Source organism: Lutjanus erythropterus, chromosome 17, assembly GCF_056507025.1.
Source record: "Lutjanus erythropterus isolate fLutEry1 chromosome 17, fLutEry1.hap2, whole genome shotgun sequence".
Lineage (NCBI taxonomy): Eukaryota > Metazoa > Chordata > Actinopteri > Lutjaniformes > Lutjanidae > Lutjanus > Lutjanus erythropterus.
Window position 1 is genome coordinate 19,122,975 of NC_139333.1, and position 17,816 is coordinate 19,140,790.

Here is a 17,816-nt window from a genome sequence, read left to right on the forward strand (position 1 = left end):
TTTATGGACATATGTGACTTCTGTTGAGGAACTTCAAACAGATATCACTTTGTTTTAAACAAGATGAAAAGTCTGGGAATCACTGCAAGCAGAAGTTATTGTGAATCCTGCTCAATGTTATTCCTGACATCCGGTCTTTCTCCTCTGCAGCATGTCAGTGCAAAGCTGGACGTGCTCACAGATTTTGTTTGTTTTCATGCCTCATTGTTAGTTTTCCACCTGCAGGATCCCTACCCTCACATTTACAAGCTTCACACACCTCATCACTCAACAGCAACAATCTCCCTTGTGCTGTTTAATACCACTCGGATTAAAGCAAATTGCTTTGGTTATGTAAAAAAAAAAAAGAAAAAAAGAAAAAAAGAAAACGGCTTGATAAAACACTGTCCTCGCAGAGTTCATGAGGTGACATTAAAGTACCTTGCTCAGGGATTATTTTGAACCGATCTCATGCACAGCAGAGAGACTCAGTAGATCTTCTGGTTGATAATCAGGAGATTGTGATGCAATGAAGAAGATTTAAACTATCCTCTAGAAATCGTGACCAGCAGACAGTACATCAGTCCAGCTGGACTGCATTATTATAACCACTGAGTATAAACCTGACTTGTTGTTCCACAGCGTTTTGGTGGATCCACAGATGATCAACTTTCTGTAAATGGTGCTGGATTTAAGAAAATGACTGAAGAAGCTTGTCTCCATGTGATCACTATGTATTCTGACCATTTATCCTATAAAACCACAAGAAAATGAAATATCACATTAAAAAATATCACATAATACACCGTCTTCATGGAGAAAAGAGATGATCTCTGAAATGGAAGCTCATTTCCACCAATGTGATGAAAAAAAGATCCTCTATAAAGCATTATAATGAGAGACATTCTCCAAATAATAACCGAGGGTCTCAAAATTAAGAGTATCTCAAAATAATGACTCGGCGTCTCATTATAATGACTAAATATCTCAAAATAAAGAATGAGTATCTCAAAGTAGCAATTTAGCTTCTCAAAATGATAAATTAGTGCCTCAAAATAATGTGTTAGCATCTCAAAATAATGATTTAGTATCTAAGTCATTATTTTAAAATACAAAGGCTTCATTTTGAGAAAGTTCCTCATTGTAATGACTCGCAAGATCTCGTTTTAATTCATCACTTTGGGGAGAATGGGCTTCCATAACTCGTCTTGCCACTGAAAAGATAAGCTAATTTACAAAAACAAGCTTGATAATTTTTTGGAAAATTTGTGTCATACTATAAAAACCTGAAATAGTTAAAAACTTAATAACTTTTGTAGGTCATCTGATAATGTAAAGAGAACTGGTGGATGTTTTGATTGTCCTCTAATTCATGTTGGGCTGTTTTTCCCCTCTTCTGTTTCATCAGCTCTTTAGCAAGTTTTGTTTGTTTCCTTCTCCTTTATTCAACCCACATTAAACTTAATTGTTACATTCAGTCCTCTTGCATCTAGATCATTTCTGGAGAAAAAAAAAAGTCCTAACCAGTCTTATCTCTGGCACCTCTAAGAATAGTCCTAACACATTGAGATAGTTCTGCCCTCATTCGCTGTAATGACACGTCATCCCGGCAAATCCCTGTCATGGCAGGGTGACAGACCATATAGCAGAGGCAGACCTGCAGTGCTAAATAATTGAGTTCCAGTAGGCCTGGTTTGGAAGAGGACTGAGCCTGTTATGGATCACAAACCCGCCCTGCCCACAGCGGCTCTGGTCTCTCTCTCTCTTTCAATTCAGACTCAGATCAAACAGGACAGAGGAGCTTGCATGGAGGAGAGACAAATGTTTTCTGGTGGCTCTAAATGTGATTTATATCAAAAAGCTGAATCCAATGAGGGTAAAAGGTCAAGCAGTTCACTTTTAATCGGGTATTGTTTGAAAATTTAAGTTTACAAGATTACAAGTTTAGGTGCAGATACCAAATTATAAGGACAATAAAAAAGATTTTCAACAAAACTATTTTCTTCATTAGGCAAAATAAACCAAATTTCTGAAATGCACTGGCATTAATGACCTAACACAAGCAGCTGTGCAAGAATTTTGCCTGTAAATAAGTCTATAATTAGCTAAAATCTTGATTTAAAGCTTCACTAATCAATATCTTTTACATTAACAAGCAATCATATAGGTCTGAATAGCCGTGTCAAACCCAGACATGATCAGTACCTAAGTCAGAAGTTCTACTGAATTTTCTGGCCTCTTTTAGCTCATTGTTCTGGTTTTATAGCCTGCAAACTTGTATCAAACCGTTTTCAAATGCCCATCACCAAATGGCAGAGCGGTGTAGCTTTGTCTCGTTAGTGAGAACGGTGTAATATCTAGAATGAAAAGGTGAGTTATTAATGGACTTCTAACATGTTAGCCATAACAGCAATGTGTTTAGAGTTCAATGCGCTGCCCCCAAGTGGCCAAAAAATCAATTATTGCTGGTTTAAATGAAGTTATAAAGGATTTTGGCCCAGATTTGTGCCAGGCAACACAAATCAACAGCTGAATAACAAACTTGAACACTGAAGACAACTGACCCTCCCCCCTTTAGTCCCGCCTCTTTTTGCTCTGTGCTCCAATACAGTTGAATAAGCTTGTTACCCAGTGGAACATCAGTCAATATTCGCTTTTCCTGTCTCCTGTACTTTGATATGCTATGTGCTAGGTTTGTCTACATTGAAAAGATGATGTTAAAAGATGTTGTTGGGGCAACCACGTACGAAACTTGCTCAACTGTTATTGGAGCACAGTGCAAAAAAGGGGTGGGACTTAGGATGGGTCAATTATGTGTGAGTCTGTGGGTTTGTCAGTTTGTTAGTTTTGCTGCCCCTCAGTGGCCAAAGAAATATTTTCCTTTTTTATTATTTTTTGCCTTTATTTCTAGGACAGCTGAAGATATGACAGGAATGGGGCGGGGGACGGTGGGGGTGATAGACAGCAAATGAGCCACAGGTGGGAGTCAAACTGAATGCTGCTGCAGAGGACTGATAGAATCGGTACATGGGGTGTACCCTCTACCAAGTGAGCTACAGGGGCCAAAAAAAAAATCTTGAATGACACTTGAACATCAAGAAATATCTTAAACAAGACTATGAATGTGACCAGCTGTCAATAACACTGCCCTGCAGACACAGTTTGTTCAGTACTCAGTGTTGAAGTTTGACACCGAGCTCCACTTTAACATTGATGAAACAGAAAACAGGTTTGTGTAGACTTACAAAAGACATGGACTACATGGGTACAGAGCGTGTAAAATAAGACTACAACTTTATGAGGGGAATCTCCCTCTGGGACCTAACCAGCTTCTCCATCTCTGTGCTGCTCACAGCTCGAGCTCTTTTCTGCAAATCTAAGTGGGTCTTGACGTCTCTGTCTCTGTGTCGCTTCCAGCCAGGTCAGCCTGTCCTGTCCATCATATAACAGCCTCAGCAGCCCCGCAGGACTAATTACAGGAAAGGCTGTATCTATTACAGTCTGCTGCCACTTAGAAGCACGCAAGAGAGCAGCTAACTGGCTGCTCTTTGGCTTTAAGTACTGGGCTTGTTGGGCTGACAGGTAGTGAAAAAATACTGTGTGAATAATAGAAAGACCTGGACGAGGCTGAATGAAAACTGGGACAAAGAGCCTAGCGAGACGAATATGAATATAAGTCATCGAACAGGTGCTGCAGCATCTTTCCTCATTGTGTATTTAACAATACCACTCCTTGTGCGTGAAGAGGTTAAAGACAGAGGTCATAGGTTGTCCTTCATCAGGTGAAAAGGTATCGGGAGGCGCTGCGAGCAAGTTCTGAGAATGGGAGGCCACAGATGGTACTGGTGAGGATGTAACTCTACCTGAGCCTGTCCAGTTAATGAAATGAGATCATGCTTGCAGACCACATCAGAGCAAGCCAAGCCCGCAGCTGTATGCAGCGGTCTTATGAAATAAATAACCTGCCTCCAGACCCACGAGCCAGATTACGTGAGTTTACAGCCCATTTTCTCTCCTCTGCTTTAACATTACTCCCAGCGGAGACTCCCTTTGGGCTTGATAAAAGCTTTTATCCTGTGCTCCTTAATGGCACGTCCTGTCCAAACACCACCAGGCTGCAGTAACAGTATACTGTCTGTCGCACACGGAGCTAAAAGGGTCTTCCGCTTCCTCTGGTTTGATGAACGATGGTGATTGTTTTTGAACAGGAACTTTGGTCTTTCCTGCCTGCCCCTGTTTGAGGGTCTGATCCCTTCACTGCAGAGATTAAGCAAATTTCATCTGTGAGTACTGGCTGTGTGTCAGAGATCGCCAGTAAGCTCAGAGCAGTTTACCTGGAAGGGGATTGGATAAAAACAACCAGCCAGTACAGTATGTGTTCTTAAATACTGTATACAGAGCACAAAGCACTCAATGTTATTAAGGCGAGTACGGTGGTATGTGCAATATATGAGGATTTATGAGAATATACCAACCAGTTAATGGCTGAGGTCACCGAGGCTAATCTAAATCACACGTCTGAAATATATATGCAATTTTCCAACAAACCATTTTAATCTTTCCAACTGAAGCAACATCATTTTACCACCACGTTGTTTTAGTCTGCAATAATACACACAGTATAAATGGTAAATTTGTATTTTTCTCTAAGAGAAAACTGATGATATGTAACTTTAACTAAGAAAATAGAGATCAAACATCTTGAGGACACTTCTCAGTGCTACTTATTAATCTAGATTTTTTTGGTGCAAGTTGCCAAATTTTGGAGATATCAGCTGTAGAGATGTTTGTCTCCTCTCCAATATAATGGAACTGGATGATTTTCAGCTCATGGTGCTCAACGTGCCAAAAAATACATTTCAAAAACTTAACACCAGTGTCTCTTTCCAGAAATCATGACCCGGTTACTCAAGATAATCCACTGGAGTTGTCAGTATACCAGAATTTAAACTTCAATATGATACTCAGTACCTCTTATGATACCACAGCAAAAACACGAATAAGTGTTAAACACACAAGAAAGGATTTTCTTTTAAATTAACAACCTTTAAACAATAAATGGACAGTGCTGGCACAGAAAAAGTCAGTGAACATTTGTTTTGCTTGCTCATGCTGCAAGCCAAATTTTAGGCACAACAAAAACTGTACTGAACCATGGTCTTGAATGAGCACTTAGATAATTTTTTATAGCTTTGGTACTAAAAGTACTACTAATGTTTATACTGTATTATTTTAAACGTACGGTATTGGAAAAATATCAAAATATAAATACTGACAGCCTTTTGATCCACTGCTTTTGATCCACTTTGATCTGCTCTGGTCGGTTCAGTCAGTACAAGGCCACAACAGTGTCAACATTTACACAACTGCATCTGATCTTTTGGTCAAATGAACTCTGATAAACGTAAAAAGCAGCATTAAAAATGGGCACCGATCATTGCAAACATTCTGCAGTGGAACAGGTTAAAACAGGGTTAACTGTGACCTGGAAGCCAGAGCAGCATCACGATTTAACTTGCAAGTTAAAAATGAAATACTTACTCAGAGGAATCTATGAAGTATATAACGAGGGCTCCGATGCTGAGCGCAAATACAAGCACCACCTGGAAAAAAAAAACAAGAAAAAAGGAACATTTTACTTAAGCCGTTACGGTACTCCTGATTCATCCAAAAATACTTTTACACAAAATTCGTTGAAGACTAGACAGTAGATGTTAAATCCTCAGATGCTATATAACTTAATTTAACTTTCTCCACTGCCTTGGACAAGTTGTGTTTTTCCTCACGCTGTTGGTTCGAGCTACAAAGAGCTGTAGAGAGATTATGTCTAATAATAAAAAGATCAATGGGGAAATCTGGTCGAGGCTACCATCTTCGAGAAGTCTTCAGGACACTAATTTTTTCTAATATTTAAAATGATTTATGGAATATGAAGGAGTGTGTAAGAACAAATGATTATATTTTATTCACTTTTGTGAATAAGAGAGTGAGAGAATGTGATGAACTAAAAAGAAATGTGTAAAAATATCTTTAAAAGCACATTAAATATTAAATTATGTTTTTAGAGCTGTGATGATTTGTCAGTTAATCAATTAACTGATTGATGAAAAATCATCTGTGACTACAAATATTTGATAATCAAGTAATCTTTATTTTTTTACATTGTCTAGTTCCAGCCTCTTCAATTTTCTGCTCCTCTCTGATTCATAATTATTTAATGGAATATCGAGTTTTTGATTGTTGGACATTTTCAAAATGTCAACTCCAGCTCCAGCAGTTGTGCCGAATATTATTCACTATTTCCTGACACTTTGCAGACTGAACAATCAGTCAGTTAATTGACAAAATAATCAGCAAATGAATCAATAACAAAGCTAACTGTTGCAGTGCTAGATCTCTTGTACAGTAACTTTTTTCCTCAGGAGCAAAAACTGACAGTGCCATGCAGTGAGATTACAGACATGTGTTTCAAGGTGTGTAACAAATGTGTAATGTATATTAATGAGCACTGACAGACCTTGATACATCTCGTGCAGCCTGTTATAATTGTGTTACATAAACCAGAAAGAAAGAGTCACAGTTTGGAACAGCAGTGTCACAAACAGACTCATCAATTACTGTACATATGACAGTGTAAATAAATACACAGGAGCTCGGCTCATCATGTAAATTGGCAGCGGAAGAGTGGGCGAGGTGACAGAACGTGGCTTCAGCTTTCACAGACACAAACAAGGAAGGATGCAGCAGCAGCAGCAGCACAGCCCGAAGCTTCGGTGGCCACAGCGGAGCAGCACGATAATAAAAAAAAAACAGGGTATTGCTTTTGCTCTGTCACTCTGGCTTTCTGCAGGGGGAGACGCTCGCCGCTGAATAAACTGAGGCCTGGAGTCGGATGATAGATGTTCAGAACAGACAGGGAGGCAGGTTGCAGGGTAATAAACATGAGATCCAGGGGTGTTAGCGAACAAAGCAAAGAGTTGTCAGGTGGCAGCTCTGACACTGATAGAGCGTAGGTGAAACTTAATAACTGTCAGGCTTGGAAATGAGGCTGAACTGTAAATACAAATAGTTAAACGGACAGCTCACCACAAAATCAAAAGTACATATTTTTCCTTATTTATCCATCTAGATTGTTTTGCTGTGAGTTGCCAGGATTTGGAGATACTGGCTGTAGGGATTTCTCCCTTCTCTTGAATATAATAGAACTAGATGGCACTTGACTTCTGGTGCTCAAGGCACCAAAAAAATACATTCGAAAAACTCAACAGCAATGTCTCTTTCCAGAAATCATGACCGAGTTACTCAAAATAATCCACAGACCTTGTTGTGAACCTATTTTCTTTCTACCAAACTGCACCTGCCAACTGTATCACTGCACAAGCTAGCTCTGTGGGGCTAACATTACAGCTCACAAATCTATTATTTTGTCATTTATTTCCATGCATGCTGTAATCTTATTCAGCACTCCTCTGTCAGCAGCACAGCCTCTCTTTGTCTCCCCGTGCCGTGAACCAGGCAGGAAAATGCACTGTAGTTGCAACAGACTTTGTAGTGATCAGAAGAAGTAACTGGATGGTTATGCACAAACTTTCCTTGGGTGAACCAAGTCTCGTAGCTCCAACTGTGACATGTTTATTGTCTCCACTAACTCTGACATGAAATACCCACCCTTGGCTACAGTTGGCAGGTGTATTTCAGTAGAGAGAAAATAGTTCCTGCATGAAATTTCTCTCAACAAGGTCTGTGAATTATTTTGAGCAACTGCGTCATGATTTCTGGAAAGAGACATTGCTGTTGATTTTTTCAAATTGATTTTTTGGTGCTTTTTGAAGAGCCATCCAGCGCATTTGTATTCCAGAGGAATAAATGCACTGAAAGAGGAAAAATGTGTATTTTTGATTTGGGGGTGAAGTATCCATTTAAATGATAATCAAACACAGCATAAACAAGTATATCTAGATAGTCAGAGGTCAAGCAGAGGTGACCACTCAGGCTTTTTTCCTACAGGTAACACTGATCGAAATGACGGTGTTCTCACCTGACACAACTCTACTGTCACTGAGAATCACACAGTAACATTCAAAAGTGACTGCTGTCATGTCGTGTTTGTCCAACCAGAGAAGAAGTTGGAAGATTATCAGAGATGGAGGGCAGAGGACAAAATCTCTGTTACCTAACTAGAGCGTGCTATCACAAAGTAGGCTGAAAGAAACCACAACACTTTTCATGATACATTACACATTTTGCAATGCAGCTGTTAAAAAACACATTTTTGGGCCATTTGGCTTAAAAAGGACCTACATTTTTAATTCTTTAATGTACGGTATCATCAATTGATATTTAAAAGTCAAAAAGCACAGCAGCTCATTCATACTGTTGCAAAATGTGTGTCCTCATTTCTTTTTTTAAAAAGCCAGCGCTTATGTAGACGAGGGCTCGACCCAGAGAGACACAGACACGGACAGAAAGGTTTGTGCCAGACAGCAGAACAAATGTTTTACATCCTGAAATACACTACCAGGTTATCTCGACCCTACCTGGCTTTCATCTATTTAGAAATGACACAATGGCCATGCTGAACAAGAAGCCAGTGGGCATCCATAATGAATGAGCTCAGCCTAATTCATTTCCATGATGTGAAATTGTATTGTCAACCTGCAACCACTGATGGCTCCCTAATGACAAAAAGCACCCGCATGCATTTTTAATCGACCCTTCTTCTTTGAGAGCCAGGAAATCTCTTTGTGCCTCTGACCATCCCAGTTTAGAAACTGGAAACAATGTTGGTGCAACCCTAGAAATGCTAATGCTGCCGCCGGCAGAGAAAGATTCAGCCATGGCAGTAAATAAAACACAGGCTGGAACAAAGAGGGGGCAACCATGACTGGTTTTGTCAATGAGATGATGGCAGACGGTGCCAACATTCATCATCCATCCCAGTCAGAGGATAATGATGCATCACATCTGTATCCTCAGACACTTTCAGCCATTTGCTGGCATATGGCTCCGCCCACAAGGGGGCACAGTGAGATCAGACTCACAAAGAGGGCCGACCACTGAGCAGCGACCAACAGAGCTGCCGAGACAGACTCAGTCAGTCCAATTTCACTTCTGTTCTACTGCAGCCAATTACAAGATAAGAGGGAAATCATATTTAAAATAAAATGAGAAATATTTTCTTTCAATGTTGCAATAATTTTTCACTGTTAGGAAAGAAAATTACTTTCAGGAAATCACCGTGAGAGTTCAAGAAAAAAAAAAAAATCAAAGAATCAGAGTCTGTCCAAGAAAGTCACAATTCATTTGTGTCAAGTCTATGTCATGTCTCAAGTCATGCAAATCAGTTTGGAAGTTACTTGAAACCATTCTCACTCAGGTCAGACATTGTTTGAAACCAGCCAGACTCAAGTCTCAAATTTAATTAAAACAAGTGTCAATCAAATCCCAAGTCATTCGGGGAAAAAGTCCAAGTGAAGTCTCAAGTTAGTCACATCAACTCACAAGTCAAGTCATAAATCAGTCCAGTTAAATCCAAATTAAGTCTTAGATTAATCGAACGAGTCCAAGTAAAATGTCAAGTCATGAGAGACAAGTCCAAGTCAAGTCTGAAGTTATTTTTAACAAGTCAGACTCCTGTATCAAGTTATTTGTACGTGAGGTCAGGTCAAACCTCAACTTATTTGAAACAAGTCAATGTCTGTCAAAACGAGTTTCAAATTCAAGTCACAAATTATTTAAGGCAAGCTGAAGCCAAGTATCAAGTCATTTGTCCCACTCAAGTCTAAAGGCTGTCAGAGCAAGTCGCAGGTTTAAGTTAAGTCCATGTCAAGTCTCAAGAGTCAGTTTCGTGTCAAGAGTTATTTGAAACAAGTCTCAAGTTGTCCCTGGTCATTCAAGACCAAGTCAAATCTCAAGTCCTTGGGGACAATTTGAAGCCAAGTCTTCTACATAGCTGAAACAAATTCTTTTCAAACTATAGGCCTGAAAATGAAATATTTATGTTTATTATATTATATTCAAGGTTATGAAAGAACTGCCTGTCAGTAGATTTTTTTTTTATTGCTGCAGGATTTCTGAGGTTAAACTTTAGGACTGATTAAAGGGTTGAATCATAGAGGAAGTCTTCAAGGAGTCCAGTAAATTATGATTTACAGCAGTCAAGTCAATCTCAAGTCTCGAGTCCTCAACTTAAGTCTTAAGTTTACAGCTCTTTGGAACAAGAAAAAGTAGCTGCAAAGTATTGAAAAGTGTTAGGTAAAACTGTATTTTTTTTTAGATAATGAGTTCATTTTTAATCATAAATGTTCAAAAACAAGAATTCTCCTTGGTCCACTATCACACAACAGATCATAATATCACCAGTGATCCTGTCAATGATGTGCACAGTGCATCACTGCCCTGCAGAGAGCAACAACAGGTCTCATGCATTCAGAAGTCAACCTGCAAACATCAGAGAACCCACTCATGCTCCTCCACTCTTCCTGGAGTGTGACTCACCATCAACCGGTGTGAATAACCTGCCAAAGAAATGGGAACTTAACTTGGGCAGAAAAATCGCGTTTACTGTGGGGAGCCAGCTCAAAGCCTGAGGTGGTGTCAACTTCCCTCACTGGTATTTCACAATAAAATAACTTTTTCGTTTGTAGTTGGGTGAAGAGACAGAGGCTGAGGAAAATGATGTGTTTTCAAAATTAAACATGATTATTAATGTGTTAAGACCATTACGTTAATGAAACTGTACAGCAGTGGTCACCAGTGGTTAACCGAATGGCTCATTGAGATTCAGGTGAAGTAGATCAAAACATGTTTTACAAATTCTGCAGTGGGAGTTGGTGTTACTCTGAGCTGCTGTGGGATCTAAAAACAGGATTCAGGAGAACCAGGGGTCAGTTTGTTCCCTAGTCCCTTAAAGCCTGCGGTCACTGTGGGATCAAAGCTGTCATTGATGGGATGCCAGAGCTTCATGTTTGCAGCTGACTGACCGTCATTAAGTAGACCCGTCCAGTCGGAGCCCCACGTTACATCCAGTTCACGCATCTCTCACTTTAACTGGGTGCAACTTAAATGTTCACAGGAGCATAAGAGCACAAATCCCCGACCTGCTGTTTCCTCATGGGTGACTGTCTGACCCGCGGGCAGCTTCCCCAAGAACACAGAGCTGCTTTCCAAATAAGATGACCTAAGGACTATCCTGGTGAATTCCAGCCCGCCCATCTGTCCTCAAGTGCCACTTTGACTAATAAGGCATCTTGGACACAATGGCAAACATAAAAATACAGAACTGCACAATAGAGGAGGGGGGGGGGGGGATCCATGTGCCATCCTTAAGTTAAAAAGCGAAGTTACAGATTGTGATATGAAATGCAACCACATCTTCTCCTGATTCATATCTCAGAATTTGAAAACAAGCTTTTTAAAGGATGAGTGGCAGAGTGCTACTCAGCTCAGAATTTCTGCAGTTTTAATCAATAGAGGAATTTTCTCTGGCGTGAATATTGATTTGTTCAGGTCATTCTAGGCAGAAAATGCTTTAGTCAGAAAGCATATTTCTCTCCACGAAAAACCACAGTACAGCCTTGTAAAAAATGTAATTCGCAGGACTTACAGTGTTGGTTCAGATTATTTGAAGTGTGGTTGTATGAGCTAATTATTGACAGTCAGTGAATTACATACACTAGATGGCTGTCGACACTTTCCCGTTTGGAGAGGCAGAGAGGGGTATAAACACAGAAACTGATAAGGTAACAGACGTAAACATGCGCACAATGTTTACATTCTAAACTAGTCGACTTCTGAAGATTTGGTGAGGAATGCTGAGCGTGAGCAACGGCAGATGGACACAATTCGACCGCCACTGCCTGGCTTACATGCTAATTTTGGCCTCTATGAAGCTGAAGGGAAAAGGGACGTACATTAGCCACACTGTATGCAAGCTGTGTCTAACTAAACTAATAATAGATTATTAAAAATATGCTATGGTTTAAAAATTAGCAAGTAGTCACAGTGAGAAAAACACATCATGTGTAGAAATAATTAAATGTAATATTGATAACAGAAATAAGAATCTAAGCAATGTGCTGCTGTGGACAGGGTCAGCAGCAAAATGTATGGAGTATTTTAGCCACTTCAAAAATGTCATTATCTATGCTACATGTCTCTCCTGGTACTCCTCTCTGCTTCTCCGAACTGGGGATGTGTTGACCGCCAGCTACTGTAGATAATACACTATGGATAAGTACCTCATATAACCCCACTTCAAAAAAAACAAACTATCCCTTTAATACTATAATTATAAATTCTCCATGTTATTTAGCTTTTTTTTATTCCCTTAAAATCACTTTGCAAACACACAAATCATCGCACTCATTAACTTTACTGTAAAGTCATTTAATTACACATTTTGATGCTCGCGTGGCTCCATCAGGTTTAGTGCCGCTGTAAATGTGTGATGGGTCTTGAATTGTGAGGGACACCTTGGTCATCATAACTGTCTTCACTAACTAGACTTTGTTTACAAGTGCTCCCGCACAGTTTATCCTTCGCCCAGGGTGATAACAGCTAATTAGCATGTTTACGACAACAGCCATAAACGTGATGGACTGCCGCCCTGACAAACACAGACACCAAATGAACATTTACGGTGTCATTACGGAGTGGGCATGCGACAGGACATGTGTGACATATGATGCAACTTCAGCTCTGCAGTCTCAAGCTGTTGTTGTTATTGTTTCCATATTGACATTTTGGGAGAGAGACAGAGAATTGGTTGTTGCGGCCGGATGATGGATGATGACCACTGACCTCATTATGACCTTTTGATACTTTGAGGTTCTCGACTGTCTATTTGGAGCACTTCCCAGTACACACAGGCCCAAAATAGAGCTGCACAATTATGGCTAAAACTGTAATCCTGATTATATTGCTAGATTTCAGTCCGTGATTGTCAATCAGAATTATTAGTCTGTGCTGATTAGGGTAAACAATTATTTAATGGCCCTTTTGTGTATCAACCTTGTGGCTATTTTTAAGTACGTCTGCACAATCTTAACGCTGTACTTTTACTTTTATATTATCAGTGGATAAAATTACTTTGTATGATATGAACTCAGGAGTTGACAGAGACATAACTGAGTGTAACACTGGACTATCCAACTGATCATGGCACTTGGATGATCATTCACAGCCTGGTTCTGCTCGAGGTTTCTGCCTGTTAAAAGGCCTCGTTTTATGTGGCCTGTAAGAGCTGGAAAAGAATAGAATTTGTGATGCTGCGTTATGGAAGTACAGTGTCCATAAACTACATTTCCCAGAATTTATCCTGATCCTGTTATCATCACACTGAAGGCATTTAGCTGCTTGATGTCAGGTTAAAAGGAGCAACCAAGCAAAATATCCAAGAAAAGAAAAGTTGATGCAGAGGGGAAAGCAAATACATATTTGTGCTTAATGGAGACAATCCAGCATGTCTTCTTTGTAACAAGGCGGTGGCAGCAGCGAACCCAAAGTCTCACACCAAACATAGAGCCAAGTATGTTAACCTTGACTACCAATAAAAGCAACAAAAAGTCCAAGAATTCATTATCAACAGAATTGCATTATTCTTCTTAAACTTCCTCTTTTAGAGCTAGTTAATAATTATTAAGTTATTATTAAAACCACTAATAATTGATTGGAGAGGCAATTACTGCATGTAATATTTAAAGAAGAAGATGCATTTAGCCCATATATGGTCTTGACACTCCTGCCTTAAGTGGTCAAAAATGAGTTAATGTTGGCTGGGTCAAAATAAAGTAAATCATGAAGCCAGCAGGTATGGAAGTGTGGAACTAACTGATACAACTTTTACATCTGTACAGCATACAGGCTGAGAGGACCCAGGCTTGGTTAAGCATAAAGACTAGAAACAGTCAGCCTGGCTCTGTCCAAGGAAGTAAAAGATAGTAAAAACACCAACCAACACTTCTAAAGCTCACCAATTATCCACTTATATCTCATTTAATTAATCCACAAAAAAAAAGCAGAGTGTAAAAAACACAATTTGCTGTTTTACAGGAGGTTATATTTACCAGACTATTTCTTGACCTGGAGCAGTTGCTAGGCAACCAGCAGAGACTCCAGGATGTCACTGCTCTAAGCCAAGAAATAGTCTGGCATGCAACCCCCCGTAAAATCCCAGTTTTTATGCTAAACTAAGTTAAGCTAACTGGCTGCTGGCCCCAGCAACATATTTACCAGACAGACATGAGAGTGGTATCTTCTCTAACTCTCAGCGAGAAAGTTAATAAGCACATTACCCCAAAATGTAATCATACATTGCAGATACGTGTGTCCAACTGAAAGAGTTGAACTTTAAGTCTCTGGGCTGGACATATTCTTTAGGTATTAGCATCATCTCACAAGTTGTGACCAGGACCTCTGCATGTACTACATCAAAAAACAACTGTCCTCACCCTTGTTATTTCTTATTCTGTATTCTGTATTTCCATTTATACATATTGCATATATTTAATATAGCCTTAGCTACAATATATTAATCACAATCTGTACCCAAAGAGGATTGTTTGTCTGTCTGTCACAAAGAAACAAAAAAAATTCTTAAAGGCAAAACAGTTGGTCCAAATAAAGTAAACATCTGTGTCAGCTACCATCAAAAGTTAAAAACACAACATTAGAAGCCAGCTACAACTCGCATACTGATTGACAGGTCTTTTAAAATCCTTTTAATATATAATGGACCGACTAAATCAAAGTTATAAATAATTTCTGATGCAGCCCTGTTTGCAAACACAGCATCAAAACAAACAAATTTTCAATTATGATCCGTGAACGAAAACCAAATGTGGATTTTTCATAAATAATTCAAACCGTTTAATCCCGCATGGAAATAAGCTTTGTATTGTTTTTTTAAAAAATGACAGATTGGGCCTTTAAGAAACAGCTGTGTCCCCTTTCAGCTCAGACCTGTATTCACTGGCTGTGTCGGCATGTGCACCATTCTTGTGGCGACAGGCAAAAACACAACATGCATACTAATGGTGTATTGGCTGGTTCATGAAGCCTGGCACCTTCCTAACCAGCATGTGCTTCATAAGCACTCCACAACTTCATCTGCCTCAACAAGAAAGCATGATTAAACGGTGCAAATCACTGCGATCTGAGAGCTGTGTCACTCCGGTGTTTGACAAGGTCAGAGGCAGTAGAGAGGAACAGACATTCACAGTTCAAAGGTCAAACACAGAACATTTTGAAACCAAGAGTTAACCATATAAGGCACATTTATTTTGTTCATAATCATGTTATCATGTGCATTTAAGAATACAAACTTCTACCCTCCAATAGGTCACAGTCCATCCATTTACACACTAAAAAGTGATATATTCCTTAATATATCAGTCTATGTAGCTGCTAAACTAAAATCTGTGTTCTGCTAACTGAGATCTAAATCCTGATTATATAACCTGATATGCGCTGCATATTTGTCATGATTGTTTGTTGTATTTTGTACATTAGGGAGTGTGTCATTTGTGTACTGTGTGTTTAATCTGTGTCTAATATTTTAAACCGAGCTGCACAAGGATGAAAAATTAATTTCAGTGTTTTTATTGACAATAAAGTCATATTGTACTGTATTGTATCCTATATAGCTCATCATTTTCTTTTTTCACAGATTTTTGCTAAAAAACAAACAAAATTATATTTGTTCTCAACTTCTTCTTAACATCTGTGACATTAACTAATAAAACAATTTCCATGTAAAACATAATAGGAAAACTTAGAATTTAAAGCTGCACTAACCAATATTTTATATATGAAAGTCACAATTGCAGTGATACATTTGATTCAGAATTATTAGTTTTTGCTAATTAAGGTAAACAATTATTTAATGGTCTTTTTGTGTGGCTGTTTTAAACTACAGGAAGTGCAATCATAAATCTGCATTTATCAGTATTTTTGTTTTAACTAATTAATGAATCTCATTGACTAAGTGCAGTGTGAAAGGTATCAGTCAATGTGATAAACTCAGAGAGAATTACTACAGGACTTGGCAGTTCCCGTCAGATTTACAGAGCCCTCTAGGACAAATGAATGCTAATGCTGCTACTGATTAGTAAATAGGCAACTGTTTGCTAAAGGCTAAGACACACATTACGCCTGTTGAGCCAATTATGAATATGATTCGAGGGGTGACGACTGATCAGACCAAGTTGGACCTGTTCTGTTCCAGTCTGGGTCAGCTGGTGGTGAGTCTGCAGATAAAATCACTGCCATTTTTTTTCTCATATTTGTGACTGATTACATCACTAGGTTGCTGTCCAAGGGAGGGCAGCAAGCAATAAACAAATTTTGTGTTTTGCAAAGTTCAGTAGCTGTGCACACGCCCCTTGAATTGGGCTGTGGGTTGCCAGGTTCGGGAGACAGATGGGTTGAAATTGTGTGGATTGTGTGTGTAGGAGATTGTGTTTCACCGATGATCTGGCCACCTTAGACATGAAATAAGCATACAAAACTCATGCATATGTGTCTGACGATAATTATTGATAAAGTCTGAGGGAAAATTATGTGTATTATGTATTATGTTTCCTGGGAGAAACAACAAAACTTCAGGGAGCTGGCAGACGGCCTTGAAATACAGGAGAAACCCATGAAAAACTGGAGTGCTGGCAGGTCTGGTGACCTGTTTTCTAGCAATGAGGAGACACCTCAAAGTGACTGGGATCAGATTCAAGGTGAAAACATCGCAGCTTACAGTTTAACAGTTACAAGTGCAAAGTGTTGTGCACTGAAAATTAAAGATTTACTATGATTTTTGTAGTTTTATTATTACTTTTTTTGTGACATCCAACTGTGATCCATACTGTGATACATACATATCACCTACGTAGATTCAATTTACACTTTGAGATTAGACTGAAAGGAAAACGAGGTTTGAGGGGGCTGCTTTCATTCGATTCATCAGTACAGGAGGCTTCATTCAGAGTAACGTATTGAGTTATATGAGTGCACAAGATCTGCTTGAAAACCTACATCTCAGCCAGGCAGTAAGACTGACATTACTCATCATCAGAGCGGATAACAATCAGATTGCATAATGACTGCAGTCGCTGACGACAGCAGCAGAAGGTTGATAAATATTACACAATCCCCAGACGTGTGTGGTAAGAAATTAGCTCATCGTGTGTCATTCTGATCATGCCCGCGCTGTTCTGTCAATCCGGTGATTCATGGCCGCGGCGAGGCTGAAGGACACAGAGCTGGACAAGTTCAATGTGTCAGTCTGCAAGCTGTGGGATCAACGACCCTGCCAGAGTTTCTTCATCCCCTCGACTGGTTTATCAAGGACATTAGGCTGATCAGTCGCTGAAAGACCAGGTTGAACTGTGGGAATGTGATAAGACGATAGAGAGCCCTAAAAACCTCCAGGTATGGTGTTAAGCCAGAAGCATAAAGACATTAAGTTTTATTTTTGTAACTTTCATTTTTAGCACCGAGTACCATTATTAGTGCCAGAGCTGCTTCGTGTTTTTTTTTTTCCTCAAGGTTTTAGTCCTTGATGGCTCATGCGCCATTTTTAATTTCCATTTTCACAGTGTTCAAAAAACACAAATCAAAGAAGATAATGTTTAGCACAGCATGAATGTCTTTTAAAACCAGATGCTGCTGCAGAATAGTAAATAATAAAGATAAACAATTCACACAGGAGATTTTACTGTAGGTCGACTTCTCCTCCAGGAATGAACCACAAAGAAACCACAAACCCCAGCGGACGATTCTCTGTTGTATTAAGACCAACTAGTCTAACATCAGTTAAACAGAAACTTAAAACCCTGGAATTCCTC

The 17,816-nt window shown here is 39.3% G+C and overlaps 1 protein-coding gene across 4 annotated transcripts in view; it reads right to left on the reverse strand.

The window, feature by feature from the left end:
* LOC146312105 (calcium-activated potassium channel subunit alpha-1a-like) overlaps positions 1 to 17,816 on the reverse strand; it is a 119,007-nt gene that overhangs the window by 63,107 nt on the left and 38,084 nt on the right. For all 4 annotated transcript variants that reach the window (XM_084740710.1, XM_084740711.1, XM_084740712.1 and 1 more), the window contains exon 3: positions 5,521 to 5,582. In XM_084740710.1, the coding sequence (XP_084596836.1) occupies positions 5,521 to 5,582 (62 nt within the window). The remainder of the gene's footprint in view (positions 1 to 5,520; positions 5,583 to 17,816) is intronic.